The sequence below is a fragment of the Mesoplodon mirus genome (assembly GCF_964341445.2).
Source record: "Mesoplodon mirus genome assembly, chromosome: 12".
Taxonomy (NCBI): Eukaryota; Metazoa; Chordata; class Mammalia; order Artiodactyla; family Ziphiidae; genus Mesoplodon; species Mesoplodon mirus.
The window spans coordinates 84,111,978-84,131,563 of NC_138988.1; the positions used below are offsets into that span (position 1 = coordinate 84,111,978).

A 19,586-nucleotide genomic window follows, 5' to 3' on the forward strand; every position below is an offset into this window, starting at 1 on the left:
CATTTTAGAGGGGGTAGGACTGAGGTGCAGAGAGGCTAAGTAACTTGTACAGGGTTACAGAGGTATTAGGTGTCAGGAGTGGGATTGAACTCAAGTCTGACTTGTGAGTTTTTACTCTTTACACCACAATGCAACATCTCCTTGTAGCCATGTTTTATTCTTTGTATCCTTCAGTGCCAAATATACTATTGACTATTTCTGCAAGGGTTCAGTAATACTAGTTAAAGGTCCCCTTTGTTAATCATGGAGCATCAAGAAGGGCCCTTAGGACTTCCCTGGTGGCGCAGTGGTTAAGAATCTGCCTGCCAATGCAGGGGACACAGGTTCGAGCCCTGGTCTGGGAAGATCCCACATGCCGCGGAGCAACTAAGCCCGTGCGCCACAACTACTGAGCCTGCACTCTAGAGCCTGAGAGCCACAACTACTGAAGCCCGCGTGCCTAGAGCCCGTGCTCTGCAACAAGAGAAGCCACAGCAATGAGAAGCCCGCACACCACAACGAAAAGTAGCCCCCACTTGACACAACTAGAGAAAGCCCGCGCGCAACAACGAAGACCCAACGTAGCCATAAATAAATAAATTTATAAAAAAAGAAGGGTCCTTATACTTTTTATTAATTTATTCATGCATCCACTTAATAAATTTCACTGGACACCAACTATGAGCCCGGCACTGTCCTAAACCCTGGGGATACAAAGACAGTGTACTCTCTTTACTCACCCAAAGAAGTGATGCACAAATAATTAATATACAAAGGTATTATTCATTGCTCCATAAAAATTACCACAAATTTAGTGTCTTAAAACAACACAGATTTATTATATCATAGTTTCTATGACATCTATTGCCTCACAGTTTCTGTGGGTCAGACATTTGGGTTCTCTGCTTAGGGTCTTACAAGGCTGCAATCAAGATGTCAGTTGGGCTGGGTTCTCCTCTTGAGGCTCGAGTGGGGAAAAGTCCATTTCCAAGTTCACTTAGGCAGTTGGCAGAATTAATTTTCTTGCAGCTGCAGGACTGAGGGCCTCTGCTTCTTATTGGCTGAAGGCTGGAGGTTGCTCTCAGCTCCTAGAGGCTGCCTGCTGGCCACAGGGCTACCCACGTCATGAATCCAGCAAGGAGAGTTTCAAGAGTGGGCGTGTTAGCAAGGAGGCATTCCGTCCATGTAATACAGTCTGCGAAGGGACAGCCCATCCCCTTTGCCACATTCCATTGATTAGAAGCAAGTCACAGGTTCTGCTCACACTCAAAGAGAGGGGATCATACAAAGGCATGAACACCACGAGGGGAGCATCATGGGAGGTCCCTGTAGAGTCTGTCCACCACAAAAGTAATGTAAGCTCCAGGTGCATTGTACAGCCAACAGGTGCTACAGGAGCTCAGAAGGAATATTTCTGCCAACAGATGTGCCAGCTCCATAGGCAGAGGTGGCCTCACCACTGTGAACTCATGCCATCCAGGTACCTAGGTACTCCCATTTTAATATGAGATTGTGAGAGATGGGTGCTATCGTCAGTTCACAGGCAAAACGGAGGTCTTGGATCCTGACTTCTGCAGTGGGAGCCTGGTTCAGGAAACAGGCTGTGACTATTGTCCAGGTATCAGAGGATCAGGCATCTGATCATGGCTGTGGCATGTTCAGGAGGTGGCAGGCCTGAGGGTGCACTGGGCAGACCTAGTGGGAGCCTGGACAGGTTGGGGGAAGGAGAGCCAGGAGACTGAGGTGAGTCTGAGACGAGTTGGTCCAGGAATGAACTGGTCAGAGCTGCTGAGGATGGCTGGTTAAGTGATTCATTGATTCTTTTCTCTAACTTGGGATAAATAGCCTCTAACTGCTCTGGAGCACTCCTAGAAACAAAGAAATCCTTCAGTATATTCTGTTCAATCTTCCACTTTACATGTAGCCTGAAGATGCAAGTTAATGGAGCAGTGGAGCTCCTTGACCGTGAGAAAGCCCATACACACATCTATGTTTGTGTGGGTTTGTGCTGTGTAAGCACATATGGGAAGGGAGATGGGACGGCTCATACCTGTTCAATAGGTCGCTGGCGTCCTAGGAGAGAGAAAGAGAGTGAGAGTCACAACCAGTTCTCAGGTTCCTGTCCTCTCCAATTCCCTCCCCAACCAACTAGTGGATGGCACTCTGGGCTGTCACCTTGAGAACTGGAGAGGGTAGCACCCCTTCTGTGTACCCACCTCTGCTGCAGCAGCCTTGTGCAGCCTTGGACAAGCCACCACCACGTGTCACAGAGAAGACTCTCCTTCTTACACCTCCCAGAGGGATGCTACAGGTAGGCTGCCCACTATTTGGGGAGAATCCCAGGCTTCGGGAGGCACCTCAGGGTGTGCACCTTCAGCAGGCTGGCATTCAGTTTCTTAGCCATCCCCTCCAGTTCAGTGACCAGGCTACTGAGTTGAATCATTGCCCTGGAGATGCCAGGGATTCTGGACACCTCTGCTGGCATGTCCTCCAGCTGGCCTGGCCGCTGCTGAGGGAGGGCATCCAGCTGTCTCCCGGCTCGGTGTTGACGCTCCAGTTCAGCCTCCATCCTGTGGGTCCTACAGTCTGCCTGAAACTCCAGAAAAGGGGCTCCCTAAGATTCAGTGTCAGATGGCTCCTTCTGGACCTTCAGTCTCTGAATGTTCTGAGCGAGAATGCTGATTTCTCGGTCCTCCTGCCCTCATGGTGTTGCCTCTGCATGTCATGGGTATTACAGGGGTAGCCGTGTTCCTCAAAAATGAAGGGACACCTCCCCCCCCACCTCACACCCTTGTGAACATCCACAGATGCCATGTCTCACACACACACACACACACACACACACACACACACACACATCCCACTCGGCTATATCCTCCCACTGACTTTTAACCCCCTTCACGTCATAGGGTGAGGAGAGACCCCACATCGAAGTGAGCAAGCAACAAAAAGGTAGATGGTCAGAGACAGAGAAAGAGACCTATGGTTTGTGGAGTAGTTTTCAGTTGATGGGCTGCTTGTCTACTTTGATCTTCACCGAGAACCAGGTGGAGCAGGACTGGCTTTCACTGAACATATAAACCACATGAAGGTCAGAGGGCTTGACTTATCCCAGGTCACTCAGCCAGCAAACCCCGAGGCCGAGCCCAGCACTTGTGCTTCCAGCCTCCAGGCCCTCCCCCTACAGCAGGCTGCTCCAGACAGACAGACAATCAGACCGGAGTCCTTCCTGGGACTATGCGAAGCCCACCTGCATAGCCTGCAGTCTCTCCTCCTCCTGAGCCCTGAGCCTCTGGAGTTCACAGATGTCCTTTCTGAGCTTCCTGATCCTGCGGTTGAGTCGTTCCTAGAGAGACAGACACACTTGCTGCTGGTCAGACTGGGGGTGAGGGTGGTGCCCGTGGAGCACACGGCGGGGAGGGGGTGTCCTGATCCCAGGATGAGGCTAAAGTAAAATTTTGCCTAAAAAGAGGCAGCTTGGGGTAAGGAACACATGAGTTTATTTAATGGATAATGATGGCAAAAAGCAATAGGTAATTTTAAAAAAGACTTAACTACATAAAAATAACAGATAGTAAGAGAACCTTTTCTACTTGACTTCAGGGTGTTTTTCTCCTGACATCTATAAGTTATGTGCTGATCACTGGCAACCCTCACTACTTCTCATCAACAAGTGAAGCCAATCTAGAGAGGACTGACTTACAGAGTAGGTGAAAAACCTCTGGTACCACTCCCCTACCCTGGCTGGGATGGGCAAGAACTCTCTATTAGAACAAACCCACAGCCCAGGAAGGCATGGAACCTCTCTCTAAATCTTATATCAGTGTCTGGATGGGTCACGGTGTCCTGGAATCTAAGGATATAATGAATCATTTCAGTTTCTAAAACATTTACTTTCAGATTTTGGGTAAACTATGTAGGAAGCAAATATAAACAAAGCTGATACTGATATCAACATAAGCCCTTTAATGAATCAAAATGGAAGAAAGGCGCAGGGTGGGGGGTGTCAGCAAAAGAGCATGGAAACGTTCTTCTTGTAACCCTTGTTACCTTAGTTACGAAATATATTTGTGTACCAGATAAAAAGGTGTACAAAGCCATAGTAATAAAACAGTGTGGTACTGGGACAAGGACAAATAGAAAATGGAAGAAAAGAAAGCTCAGGGACAGACCCATGTTTACAAAAGAATTAAAAAAGAAAAAAAAAGTAAAAAGAAAGAGTCACAGTTCCGAAATGTGCAATGTGGAGAATATAGTCAAAAACTGTGTAATATCTTTGTGTAGTGACATATTGTAAGTAAACTTATCGTGGTGATCATTTTGAAAGGTATAGAAATATTAAATCACTATGTTGTGTAAGAGGAACTCTCATAATATTGCAGGTCAATTATGCTTCCAAAACAAACAAACGAACAAACAGAAAAAGAGATCAGATTTGTGGTTACCAGAGGCGGGGAGTGGGAGGGCAGGGAATTGGATAAAGGCAGTCACAAGATACAAACTTCCAGTTATAAGACAAATAAGTAATGTACAACATGATAAATATAATTCCCACTGCTGTATGTTATATATGAAAGTTGGTAAGAGAGTAAATCTTGAGTTCTCATCACAATAAAAATTTTTTTCTATTTGTTTAATTTCTTATCTATATGAGATAATGGGTGTTCATTAAACTTATTGTAATAATTGTTTCATTATGTATGTAAGTCAAATCATTATGCTGTACACCTTAAACTTACATACTACTGTATGTCAATTATAACTCAATAAAACAGGGAGAAAATAAAATAAAATAAAAATAAAAAGCAATACACAGATCACTAAGAGAAGGGACAAAATCTGTAGGAGGCAGTGTTGAGAAAACTGGCTTACAACAACAGGGAAAAATAAAGCCAGATCCCTATCCAGAACCATATGTGAAGGCAGACTCTAGCTGGATTAAAGACAGTGTGAAAGGAAAACTATAAAGTTAATAGAAAATAATGTTAAAGAATAAATTTGTGACCTGGGGGTAGGGAAAAATGTCTTAAATAAACCCCCAAAAGCACAAACCATGAGAGAATGATTTAATTTGATTATCTCAAAATTAAATATCTCTGTTCAATGACATTTCTATGGACAAACCTAACAGAGAAATGACAGACTAAGAGATAATATCTGCAATGTCTAAAACCAACAAGAGACTTATATATAGAATATAAAAGGAAAGCCTAGGGAATTCCCCGGTGGTCCAGTGGTTAGGACTCAGCGTTTTCACTGCCATGGACCATTTCAATCTCTGGTTGGGGAACTGAGATCCCTCAAGCCGTGAGGCACAGCCTAAATAAATAAATAAATAAATAAATAAAAGGAAAGCCTAGACATCAATAAGAAGACAGGAACCCAAGAGAAAAATTGGCAAAGAATATGGACAGTTAATTCACAGACGAGGGGATGCCCAAACTCACCCGTGATTAGAGAAATGGAAATTAATACAATGAAACATTATTTGACCCCCATCAGAGTAATAAAAATTAGACAACTGGATAACACCTGGGGGAGGTGGGATGTGTGTGGTTATAAGGACCACACTGTGGGCTGGTGAGATATGCACTGGCACAGCCATTATGGCAACGGTTCCGGCCACCTAGGTGTGATTTCCTCTGTGATCCAGTGATCCTGTTTCTGAGTAAAAATCCCAGAGAATTCCTAGGTTCTAAGAGAACATGTACACTACAGCATTGGTTGTGGTAACAGAGAACTGGAACCACATAAAGTCCATTCCTGGGAAATGGATGGGTAAAATATGGCAGGTGCCCGCTATGGAACACAGTGCGTGTGTCAGAAAAAATGGACTATGTGACCCACAAAACATGGACTGATCTCAAAAACATGGTAGAGTGAAAAGCAAGAAATAGCACGAAGCCCATCATATAATTTTGTTAATTCAATGTACAAGCACACAGTGCAGCAATGTGTGTTTTACCAAACTGTCTACAAATAAAAATACAACAGACACTTTAAGTGGTTGTCCATGGAAGAGGGAGGAATGATGATTCAATGGAACAAACAAAACATGAACAGGATTTGTGGACTAAAGATAAGAGTGTGCTATTAACTGAAGAGTGTGTGTTTCATTAAGTAAATCCTTCTCAGCCCAGGTCAAAAAAAATTGGGGGGAGTGGATTTTGTTGTTGTTGTTGGCTGTTTATGGGGAATATTTCTTCTTTTTGTCATTTTGCCTCCTTTTCTCTTATAAACTCTTAAAATGTATTGCTTTTGGAAAAGAAGAGTCCCACATCACTGGAGATGTACAGGTAAGGCTGGGGGTGGACGAGATGACTGTGAAAGTTCTTTCTGGTCCTGAGATTCAGAGGGTGAAACCAAGGTCAAGGGGCTGTGGGTGAGACTTCAGCAAGGACATTCAAGCAAACAAACAGTAAACAGAGGAGACAATGATGTCACTAGGAAATTATTATAAAATGTTTCATGTCACTGGTGTTACCTGCAGGCATTTCCGAGCAGACAAGGAATAAAACAGTCGTAGGAGGAGGGGGAGGAAGTAAATGGGCATCTTGGATTTCACTCAGGGGCCTCAACGGTGAAGGCGGAGGCTGAAGTGCGGTGGGGAATCGTCTGTGTGAGCACGAAAGTTCAGGTCTCAGAAAGCTCAAACAAACAAGCAACCTTCACCTTGCTACCGCTTCCATCTACTCTCTCTGTTCTCACAACTACATTTCTTGAAGTAGTTGGTTCTTGCTGTCTTCACGTCCTCGTGGCCCCTTTGCTCCTCAGCAACTGCTTTTGCTTCTCATCATTCTTTTGGAACTGCTCTCTCCAAGGTCTCAGTGATCCCCAGGAAGGAAACCCAGAGGTGCCTTCTTCTCAGGCCTCCTCTTCTTGGATGTGATTCTACCCACCCCACTCTCCCGACCTCCCACCCCCATCCTTCCTTGACCTTCCTGAGGTTGTTTCTTTAATCCTCTTCTTTCTCTAAATGATGTCCTTAATTTCAGGCTTCAGATTTTATCATAATTCCCAAAAGCTCTTTGTCCTAACAGTCAATCCCATGTTTCCAGCTGAGACTTAAGTATCTCCTACTGCCCTATTGACAGCTCAAACTCAGTTTGGAGTAATCAAACTTATCTTCCTCTTCCCCACCCTCTTCCACAATTCACCACTCTTGACCGCCATATTTCTGTCCTTGGACCCACCCTTCTGTCTGTCATCCAGCTTGAAACCTCAGTCATATTTTATTTTTTACCTGTGCTACTACTGTCTTCAAAAGGGTTTCTCATTATCAAAGATAAGCCCGAACTCCTTAACCCAATATCCAAGGCCCCCTGTAACCCAATTTACATTTCCTGTGTTACTTCTCTCTACTCCCTCCCTGTTCTCCACACTAGCCAAACAGAGCTGCTTGCGGTTTCCTGGACACACCCCACACAGCCATGCCTCGTCATGGCTTTTCTTTTACTTCCTTCTGCCAGGAATGCTATCTATTGCTGCTTGTCAAAGTCAGGTCTGTTCTTAAGATCCAGTTCAAAATGTCAGAGTCCTGTCTTCTGGAGTAGTTTAAAATTTAATGAAGAGTTTAAAGTCAACTACGAAGATTGTGTAAATGAAAAAAGGAAGCAAAGATAACAGCAATAAAGATAATGCATGAAAAAATGAGAATAATTCAGATCTCTCATTTAAAATATTCAAAATGAGTAAGGTAAAGTCCCTCATTTTTCAAAAAATATCTATTCATCCATTTTTGCATTAAGGTAATATTTGTGTAAATAAGGTACTCATTAGAATTAGAAAGCAAAATTCTACAAACTTTTATCTTCCCAAAATATTCCTCAGGGGGGAAAAAAAGACAAATTGAAATATAGGGAATAGTGCAAGACCTGTTTTGTCTTGATAAATATTTTTTTAAAGTCTGTGATCCTATCAGATATCAGATAAAATGTGATTTCACAGTAAAAAAATTGACCAAAAAGGACATTAAGTAGTGAGGAAACATGAGAACATAGCAACACTTAAAATCCTTCTCAAATGGCTTACTAGGACTTCCCTTGTGGTGCAGTGATTAAGAATCCACCTGCCAATGCAGGGGACACAGGTACGATCCCCGGTTGGGGAAGATCCCACATGCCACGGAGCAACTAAGCCCGTGCGCCACAACTACTGAGCCTGCACTCTAGAACCCGCGAGCCACAACTACTGAAGCCCGCGCCTACAGCCCGTGCTCTGCAGCAAAGAGAAGCCACCATAATGAGAAGCCCGTGCACCACAACGAAGAGTAGCTCCCGCTGGCTGCAACTAGAGAAAGCCCACGCGCAGCAATGAAGACCCAACGCAGCCAATAACTAAATTAATTATTTAAATTAAAAAAAAAAAGCCTTACAAAACGCATCAAAGAAAAAGTGGTTAACAGGCAAAAAGGTACCTTTCCCCCGATACAGTCACACACACACACAAAAAGACCAACTTTCAAAATACATGCTCCTTACAGAACAAAAAGTGCCCCAAAATATGGATAAGAATGATATCACCCATTATATTTTATGAGGAAAAACAGTGTTGATGACTAAACCTGACAATGTCCACATGATCGTGCATCTAGAAAATGTCAAGAAATTAAGTTAAAGGATATATGAACTCAGCAAAGACTCTCATTTGAATCTACCAGTACCAATTGTCAAAAAAGTGATCCTTATAAAATATATAGCTACTCTCAATATGAGATTTAAATAAAGAAATGTAACATCTAATTCAGAAACATAAAGGAAAATGCTTAGTGATATATCCTGCTATTGGTCAAGAAGACCAAGTAGACTCACAAAAGTCATAATTCTTAATGTAATCAACAAATTTAATGCAATGCCAATTAAAATTTCAGGGATTCTCCATAAAACTTAGAAACATTATATAAGAAAATCCTTCTGGAGACTTCCCTGGTGGTCTGGTGGTTAAGACTCCTCATCCCTAATGCAGGGGGCCTGGGTTCAATCCCTGGTCAGGGAACTAGATTTTGCATGCCGCAACTAAGAGCCTGCATGCCGCAAGTAAAGATCCCACATGCCACAACAAAGATCCTGCACGCAGCAACAAAGATCCCGCGTGCTGCAAGTAATACCCGGCAGAGCCAATTAAATTAAATTAAATTAAATTAAATTAAATTTAGAAAAAAGAAAATCCTTCTGAAAAGACAGTCAGCAAGACCATCAGGTTACAAAAAATTATTATTTGACAAAGATGCTACTAAATTTAAAAATAAACCATAAAGCAATAAGTATCAAAACTATGTAATAACTTTAGAACAGAAAAAATAATCAATGGACTAGAGTAAAATAAATGCCACTATTATAAGAATTTAATTTATGTCAAACCAGAAAGAACATATAGATGTGAAAAGGACTCACAGAAATGTCTGAGGGACAACTGTATACCAGAATAAAGAAAAAATAACTTTATTGTTTGATAAAGGAGTCATCCTTCACACAACACAGTATATTAAATTCCAAATAAGCCAGGAATTACTTAATCTTTAAAAATGACACAGACCTAATATCTATCTATCTATCATCATACTAGATAAATTTCTGAGTAACACATGGAGATTTTATTTCTTAAAAAGAATAGAACTGATTCAAGTACAAATTCTTAAAATTTTTGCCCCCAAAATGAAATAAAAAGAAAAGAAGTATCGGAATAGGAAAAATGAAGGCTAAATATAATTAGTATAGCTTATTATCCAAAAGATAAACTACTCTGATGCACTCATGTAGAATTTATGCCCTGCTTCGAAGGGGAAATGTAGACAGTGAGTCTCCATGTGGAGAGAAACCTCACCGCCAGCATTCATAACCAAGCAAAGTAAAACAACTTCAATCATTGTCACACACTTGGAAAACCAGCAAAGCACGTTGAAAAAACTGATTGACAACAACATGAGTTGGGCAGTAAGGAAACAGGTGTACAAAAAAGACATTGCAAATTTTTCAGTCTTCTGGAGTGCAGTCAGGTAATACATAATTCCTTTAAAAAGGACACAATTTACAATATTTACAATTTAAAATATTTAATTTACAAAATTTAATTCAAAGGAATAGAGGCATGGTGAGAAATTGTAAGAAATCTTTATTTCAAAACTATGCTGTCAACATCTACAAACACACTCAGGGTCTCCCATTGTAATCAGTCCTTGGAAAATACCTTCAACTCCCCAGACTTTGGCTGTCCTCAGGCAGCCTCATGAAACTCACTAAATCCCTAGTTTCAAAACTCAAGCTGGTGCTCTATGCTGCCTGCCAGTTTCACTCAGTTTCACTCGTAGGTTCACTTTTCCAAACTCTACCGCGGCTTCTCCTCTCTTTTCAAACCTCTCACACATCCACCTCTACCCACACTGCTGACGTTCTTCCCTCACATATTATTGAGGAAATATACCCGAACACTCGGGTCCTCTCCCAAACTGCAAGACTCCCTCCCCTTGCAGAGGCCTTCTTTTGTTCCCCACTGTTACAATGGAAGAAGTGTGCCCCCTCCCGGCCCAGCATCCACTTCTCTGCTGCCCATCTTACTGGATGGCTCAGCATCATTCAATGCACTCCACCATTGCTTCTTCTTCTTCTTTTTTTTTTTAATATTTATTTATTTGGCTGCGTCGGGTCTTAGTTGCGGCATGTGGGATCTTCCTTGCAGCATGTAGTGTCTTTCATTGCAGTGGGCTCAGTAGTTGCAGCTCACGGCCTTAGTTGTCCCTCAGCATGTGGGATCTTAGTTCCCTGACCAGGGATCGAACCCTCGTCCCTTGTATTGGAAGGCGGATTCTTAACCACTGGACCACCAGGGAAGTCCCTCTACTGTCACTTCTTAACAGATTCTTCTCTCTTAGCATCTGGAACACCACTCCCCTTGCTTTTCTCCTGGCTTGCTAGTGGCTTGCTTTAAGTCTCCTTCGCTGGGTCCCCCTCCACCTTACATCTAAATAAATGATGGCTTTTCTAAGGACCTTGCCCTGGAACTTCTTTTCTCTCTAGACTCTCTCCTGAGGATATTGTATCAATTCCCTTGGATTTAAATATTATCTTTATTCTGATGGAACCCTGCCCTAAGTTCTGGGAATACTAACCCAGACTCTCTTTGGAGATCCAGATTTCAAAGCCAGCCACTTAACTAAGATCCTACTTTGATGTGTCTCAACTTGGACTTGACTTGTCCTAAATGAAACTTGATGTTTCATTCAAACCTATTCTCCCCAGTCCTTATTGTTCCATCATTCATCCAGTTTCTCAAATCAGAAACTCATGAAGTCATCTTTGATTCCCTTCATTCCCTCACCCCACTTTAATCTGTCAGTAAATCCTGGCAATTCACACTCTAATTATAAACTCTTCAAATATAACAAGGCTTTTCCAGATCTGGGGTTCCCAGATCTGTGCTTCCCTTCTGCCCAGTCTTTACATTGGCCGCCTTCTCTTTTTCCTGATCTCAGCACTGGTGCCACCTCCTCCATGAGGCCCTCACCAACCACAGGTGTCACCCATTACTCTCCATCTCAGACTCTTGTTTGTTTTCTTCTTAGCTCATACGAGACTTGTAGTTTGTTTGACTTCTTGTCTGTCTTTCTTATTAAACTGCAAAGTCCCTGGCAGGAGGGATGGCATCTGACTTGTTCATCATTGTACTCCTAGCATGTATAGTAGTTCCTAATACACTACAGGAACTTAAGTCTTTCTTAAATGAACAAATATTGTTATTTATTTATGTTAGTTTTCCTGTCATAATTTAAAGGTAAACTTGAGGACAAAGATTATGAATCATATTTATACTTCCTACAATACCTAGCATGACATCCTGTACAAAGCACAGACCTGAATAAATCACTGAGTGAGTGAATACATTTTTCCATCTATTCACTGGCCCATCAGCAGGTGGGAGAGCTCTCCCTGCCCTCCTGTGGTACCCTGCACTTAGAGGGAATGATGTTAGAACGAGAGAACTTTGCCTCTTTGGCTTTCTGAGTTATTTCCCTACCTTCCCATAGTCACCCTCAATCTGGACTCCCCAGTTTCTCATTCTGTATTATAACATGTTCAAAAAATCAAGTATCTAAAAGAAGACTTGGAAATCCATCCTTCATTATTGGATAGAAAGACACCATGGTGAAAATATGTCAGTTGTCAATCCAATCAAATACTAACTGAATTAGGGATGAGGGTAGAGGATAGTTGGGAAAAAAATGCTAAAGCTAACTGGCAAAATAAATATATCTGAATATCCACAAAAATTCTGAAAAATAAGAATATTGTGAGGGTTCTAAGAGCTACCTGACATTAAAACACATTGCAGAGGTACAGTGCTTAAAATGGTTTGACACACAAGCAGGAATGGATAGAAGAATAGAACAGAATGGAGAGTCGAGAAAATGTGCAAGTCTATATGTACCCATGGCAGATTAAGAAGTCGGCATTCAAATCAGTGGGGGAACTATGGATTATTCAGTAAATAGTGATAGGAAAAATTGATCAAAACTTGGAAGTTAGTTATTCTTTCACCAAAATACAGCTTGGATATTCTAAGTCCTCCAAAATATATGTTGAAGGATACTCATTACAATATTCCATGAGACCTCAAAACAAAACAATAACCTGGAAATAGCTCAATATCTGCCAATTTATAGTACATTCATAGAATTGAATACCATTCAGTTGTTGAAAAGAATTCATAAGATCTAGATGTACTGATGGGAAAATGGGATAATGTCCAAGATGTATTTTTAGATGATAAAAACGAGTTACAGAAAAATATATAGAGAATCTGTGTGTGTGTGTGTGTGTGTTTTAGAGACTGCATTCATACACACACACACACACACACAATTTTCTGGAAGAATGATACACAAAAATCTAACAGTGGTTACCTCTGGGGACTGAGAATGAGGGAAAGCAGGAAGAAAGATTTTTAGTTTTGACTTTATACCTTACAGTGTTGTCTGAATGTCCTAGTTTTATGATAAAAAAATTTAAAAATAGGATAAAAATAATCACTATAGAAAGGAAGGAAAGAAAAGACGAAGAAGGGAGAGAGAGAATCATGTACTAATTTCCAGGTTTCAATGTATTTACAGGTTAATCATTAGGATAATGATTAAATGTAAAACCTGCTTACATTTCTAGCCAATTTTCTAGTACTATCAAACAGGGGAACCATACAGTCTTAGTACTAAAAGAGTTTTGCTTTATTTAGTCCAACTCCTTTGTGCTACAGATGAGCAAAATGCGAGGAGCTCATGCTTCCTGGGAATCTGGCATCATGTGACCGTATCTCCTCTTAGACTCCTATTAATGCACTGAAACTTTAACATTAGTAGCAAGATAAACACAGAAAAGTGAAGACAAGGGTCCAAAACAGGATAAAGCAGAAGAAACAAAGAAAAGTGTCAGTTACCGAGCCTCTATGATACGCCAGGCATCAAGGACAGGGAGTAGGAAGGAGTAACTCAGGGAGGTGGTGGCAGAGGGATGGCTGTGATGACCCCGCCTTACCTTGTAGTGGCTGATGGCATTTTCAATGGCCAGTTCACAGTGAGACTTGTGTTCAGGGGACACCCGGCATTCCACACACAGAAGGCGTCTGCTCTCCTCACAGAACCAGCACACCTTCTTCTGGTGGCTGTCGCAGGTATAGCCGGCCCCCAGGACCCCCTCGGAACAGGGCTTCCGGCAGAGGGGACAGCTGAGGACCCCAGAGGCTGAGGCCTTCTCCAGGTGCTGGGCCAGGCACTCTTGACAGAAGAGGTGTCTGCAGTCAGTGCGCACTGCCTCCTTCAGGCACTCCTGGCAGATGGGGCAGATGCCCTCTTCCCGGCTGTCCTCCCGCAGAGGGAGCATGGCCGCCACCTCACACTGCCAGCCTCCCATCTATATGCCTCCTTCCCCACTGGAGCTTTGGACAGCCTGCCACCCTAGACAGTCCAGGTAAGATGGCCCAGCTGGAAGGAGGCGGCCCTGGAGCAGCTCAGAGGACCTGATTCAGCCCTCCAACGGGCAGCTGCCCGCTCTCCATCAATAGAGCTGTAGCACGGACAACAGAAACCACCATTCTGCAACAAGTTTCAGAAATCAATCATCAACTTTGACACACACCCTCTGGTTTCCTTGTCTTTACTAAACTTGAAATCACTCCTTTTCACACACCTGGAGGAAGCAAGTGATTCGAAGACCAGTTTTCCTCTTCAGAGCTTTCTGTGCATATTTTTACAGCTCAAAGTTAAAAGGCCAGAGTATCCTGGTCAGAAGCCAGAGATTCATAAACTTAAAAGTTGAAAGTCTTCTCTGATTTGCCCTCAGTTGAGAGAAGCTGGCAGGAGTTTATCAAGTACCACACTGTGATACTTGCAGGCTCACGGTCACACTCTAAGAATTTGGCTACTGCTGTCAATTATTACCTGACTATTTGCATCAGCATCTCTGTCAGCTGCTCATTCTCCCAACCAGCATCCCTCTTAGGGTTATACAGATTCTGCAATGAAAGGGAAAGAGAAGGAGAACAGGACATAGAGCAGTTTGGAGACCTTTTCCCTTCCTTTCAAGCCATCTCCAAAGAAGACCCAAAGAAGAAATTACTCGCCCGTCCCCACTTCACTTAAACACTGCATTCAACACTCATTCCCTAAGCCTCTTGCCTAGTCCTCCTCCAGAAAAGCTCCCCTGGTATCCTACCTCAACTTCTCCTGCCATGACATCAGGTCATGGTCTCATGCTCCAAATCTGGAGAGATGGCCAGCAGGTGAGTGGTTTTTAGACCGTGCCGATTATATATGCTCACGCATTAGTAAACATGGGGGAGAGGTGACAAGGCCCATCTTCCCATGGCTGCGTGACTAATCTAGGGGAGGTGGAAGGTGAGATGGACTTTGGCTGGTGAAAGGTGTGGCTTGTTTGCACATGGGGAGGAGGAAAGTCTTGGTGCCTCTGATGTAAGTATGACATGAAGTGAGAGTCAATGCACAGAATGAAGACCTCCCAGAGCCTCCGCTTAGGTACCTCGGGATCCAGGCATCAGAGAACCATGGCATCTGCTCAGGATACCAGAATACCAAGTGCCCAGCCACTGTCTTCCAACTTCCCTCCAGTCAGGCAGGTTTCAGCACCGACACTGTGGTCCCACAGGGGATAACACTAATGAGAGTTGCCTGCTGAGGCTTTATTAAGAGGTCCAACATTCTTGTTCAAATCTCACTCCATACTATCCTTCCTTAATCCCACTTGACCACTGTCTGCTGTAGGGTTTCTATTAAAAAGTCACTTATCCCATAGTCATAGTCCCTTGGCCTTTTTACTAAATGGGATGGCTCCCTCGAATCTCAGGGTCACGGGTGGGGTGAGCACCTTCCTCACTCCATACACCACCTCCTAAGCGTGAGGTCCCCAGAGCCAGATAAAAGCCCCTGTGTGTGGAGCTCTGGTCGCCCACGTTCTCCCTCTGCCTTGCTGTCCTCCACAGCCAATTCCCTTGATTCGCTGAGGATGAGCCATTGAGCCTTGTGAACCAGCCATGTCCTGCCACCATCTTGGGTGATTTCAAGGACAATGTAGATGACCATCAACACTGAGGCCTTTCAGCTCATTGACATGATCACATCCAATGACCTTTACTTTTGCTGCCCACACTAGTGACCATTCTCTGGTCCTTGTCAGAACAGACTTCACCACCTGACATCACAAATCTAGGCATCGGACTCATCTTACATCTCCCTCCCTAAGCTTCTCACTAACACAACTGTTCATCAGTCTCTAATCCTTGACCCCTCCACATTCCTCATTTGTCACATCTCATGAGATAATATGAGAAACAAAAATGAGGAGAGATTACGTAACCTGCCCAAGGCCACAGAGGGGTAAACAGAGAGTCGGGATTCAGATCTGGATCTCTGTCATTTTAGCCCACATGCCTCATCACCACAAAATGTCATCTGTTCACACCTTTCCTTGCCCTTAGAAGGAGTTAAGTAAAGCCTTAATAAATGGAGAGGTGAATTTTCAGATAGATTGATAACTGGATTCTGGATAGACAGATGAAGAAATTTAGAGTACTGACCATATGGTAATTTCTTTTATAGTTATTTAAGTACTTCTCTTGATTTTCCTACTTTCTTATTGAGCAAGTTGAAGGCAAAGACCCACTGTACTTAACACCAATTTAAGAATGATTCAAATATAGGGACTTCCCTGGCGATCCAGTGGTTAGGAGTCGCGCTTTCATTGCCGAGGGCCCCGGATTCAATCCCTGGTTGGGAAACTAAGATCCCACAAGCTGCACAGCATGGCCAAGAAAACAAAACAAAACAAAATGAAAAAAAAAGAATGATTCAAATATAGAAATCATACAAGGATAGACAGATACATTCAATCATATTTTAAAAGATCTGCATGGGGGAAAAAATCTACAAAAACAATGTCAAGAGACAAATGACCAAATGAAAGAGTAAAAAGAAAACATATTAACAGCTACCATCAAAATCAAAGGGCTAAAAAAAAAAAAAAATCAAAAGGCTAATTCCCCTAATGCATAGAGAGCTCTTACAAAAGAAAAAACAAAATTAACTACCAAGGATGAAACTGGACAGAGGAAATGAACAGACACTTCATAGGAAAAAATGTCTCTAAAGCATATGAAAAGATGCTCAGTCTCTCTCACATGAAGAAAACACACATTAAAATGCACTAAAATTAGATGTCTGGATGGCTGGAGAACTGGGGTTGGAGGTTCCCATTGTACCTTTTAAATTTGGAACCAAGTAAGGGTATCATCTAGTTAAACAATTACTTACATTTAAAGAAGAATAATAATCAGTGGTTAGAATGAAAGGAATTCTGAACTACCCCAAAGGTCTGGATTATGATCCTAATTCTGAGATTTGGAGCTTCATGTCTGAGACAACCACGACCACAGCCTCCTTGCCAGGAAAGTGGATCAAATGTCACAGCTGGGAATGGAGGTTCTTTATAAATTACAAACCAATGCACAATTGTTAGGGGTTATTATTATTCCCCTGCCTCACAACCTATTCAGCATAGCTCCTTGCATATAGCAGGCCATTGATAGTTTTTGAATGAGTGATTTTACCTAATTTTGTCTACTTCAAAATATTGGAGCCAGAGGCCCAGTGATTTGCATCTTTTCCCTCTCCTTCATCACTTCTTTCCTGGCTCTGCTCGACACTTTCCAGCAGAGAAGTCCTCCTACCTCTTCTTGCAGCTGCTCTAAATTCTCACATCAGTTTAAGCCCAGCTCAATGTCCCAGTTTCCTGCATGAACCTTCCTAACTACTCAGTCATCATCCTTCCAGGGCCGCCACTTACAGTGGGCAGGTTGTTCACTGTTACAAGAGCAGCCAGGAGAGAGGATGAGTCGGGACTGGGACCCAGCCCACAGTCTACTTACCAAGCCGTGGGCCTCTGCAGCCAAGAGCATAATTAGCCCTGAGGAAGGGGAGAGGCTTATTCTAATTTGCACAAAGGTGTCAGAGGGACTTGCAGGTCTATATACACCTCTCTCCCTTTTATGAACCTCCTCCTAATTTATTACCATTACATTTTTTGCCAACTTCCCTGACTTTGGCTCATGCTTAGCTCCGTGAGGGATGGGACTATATCTTCCCACCTTTGCTTACCCTCTGATGCCTTGCCCAATGCTGGGCATCTTAAGTCACTCTTTCAAGTCTCCAACTAAATCCTAGTGATGCTTTCTCAGCCCACATCCAAACTGATGACTCTGAAACATGAGATCATCAGCAGTCCCTTCCTTGAAATTCTCATCTCTGCTGGCTGTTGGGTTCCCTATCACCTCTCTTACCATTCATTACCAGAGATCCTCTCCCTCCTAGCACAATGAAGTGGAGCTACATGGACTTTGAAGGTGGATGGGCCAGATTCAGATCTCCACTCCACCACTTTGCAGCTGTTAACCTTAAGCAGGTCCTGTAACCTCCCTGAGCCCCAGGACCATCCAGATCCTTATCTATGGTCTTGATGTACTTACCAAGTTTAAATTCCTGTGCATCCTTGAATATCTCATCACCACCTCAACTTCAATTCTAAATTATTCTTACCTGGATTATTTGCAACCTTACCCAGAACAGGCAATAAAAAGCGTCCTTCAGCTGTGTGTGTGGCAGCTCTCAGTGGGCAGTAGGTGGCGTTGTCTCCCAAGACAGGACCTTATTTTCACCTCTCTGGGAGGGAGAATGACTCAGGGCACTGGGACATTTCATTAAAAAATGATAGTTTCAAATCTGGCCTTGACATTCCTCAGAGCAAGGAATACCTGGCGGTGGAAAGTTAGCTCTGAAATATGCAGATCCAGGAGGAGGGAGGGAGGAAGGAGAAAGGGCCTTCAAACTATGTAAGAGGAAGAGGGGTATAGCCCAGGAGAGACAGCCTGCAGAGCAGCAGAAGGCAGGGACCAAGGAAGAGAGTTCGCCAGTGAAAGATGTCCTGTGGCAGAAATAGCCAAGAATTTTAAAACGCAAAATGTAATACTGAACCTTTATCTGCCCCACGATTATGAAAAAGGAGGTAGGGGTGGGGGGAACAGGAGCTCAAGATCTGAAACTCAGGAGACATGGAGAATTCAGCAGAAGCCTTAGGAGCTGCTAATGAAAGTAACACTTTCTTGGTGGGACCTCCTGGATTCTACCCAATGGCATGGAGGAAAGTACAGCCTGAAATGTACTGAGGCTATTAGTCATTCACCAGGTTGATAGAGTCCTTATTTTGAGTCCTATAGAACAGCTTCTCCTGAGAAGCACAGCCAAATGGACCTGTATGGATGCTTTGGTTGTGGAGGTTGCAGAAAGGGCTGAATCCACCCTGAGTGGAAAGTGTACAAGTGGCTGACTTACCATCAGTACTTGGTTGGACACACCTATTTTCAACAAAAGGATGGAGCTATACAATTAGAGAAATAGGGGAAGTTATGAAATTCCAAGCTCACTGAAGCAGGGAGAAGAATGAAAAGGAGCTAGCAAGAGCAGAGTGTGACATTAGGTGAGGTGGAGAGTGAGGGGCAGAGAGAAGCGAGACCCCAGCAGAGAGAAGACTTCAGAGACAATCTTGCTGTGGTAGCAGGATACACAGAGGAAGATCGACCCTGAAGCTCCTCACTTGTTCTGGCCCTTTCTAATACCCTGGGATAGGCCCTAGCTATGTGTTTACATGGCCATGCTCTTCTGTAAAATTGCAAAAGTAATATATTTTAACCATAGGTAAGATTTCTGTCTCTTTCCACTCCAACTTTCCTCTGTCACGTCTTCCCTTGTACCAAGTGACTTTTGGGGGTGAGATCTAGCTAAGGAGAAATTAAGCTGGGCTTCCATTGTTTGGGTTTACTAAGATTCATAAGTTATTGCTTAATAAGTTAATAAGTTATTGCTGGGTATTTCCGTGTAGAAGTGGCTTCCAGGAACACTTCTACCACCCACTGAGACAACCCACCTGACATCAGAGACTAAAGTGCAGGGTCAGAGGATGTGTCACGAAAAGAACGTGTCCTGTGATACGAGGCACCAGATGTCTGTGGACAGTGGAGCCAATAAATCCCTTCAACCCCCAGATGTAGAAAATTGTTAA

The 19,586-nt window shown here is 43.1% G+C and overlaps 1 protein-coding gene across 1 annotated transcript; it reads right to left on the reverse strand.

The window, feature by feature from the left end:
- Window positions 1-1,917: 1,917 nt before the first annotated feature.
- On the reverse strand, window positions 1,918-13,862 carry TRIM40 (tripartite motif containing 40; the record flags this gene model as incomplete). Its single annotated transcript, XM_082637511.1, has 4 exons — window positions 13,500-13,862; window positions 3,230-3,325; window positions 2,351-2,575; window positions 1,918-2,052 (listed from the first exon to the last, which is right to left on the reverse strand). The coding sequence occupies exons 1-4, from the start codon at window positions 13,842-13,844 to the stop codon at window positions 1,918-1,920; spliced, it is 801 nt and encodes a 266-aa protein (XP_082493637.1). The 5' UTR covers window positions 13,845-13,862.
- Window positions 13,863-19,586: the final 5,724 nt, after the last annotated feature.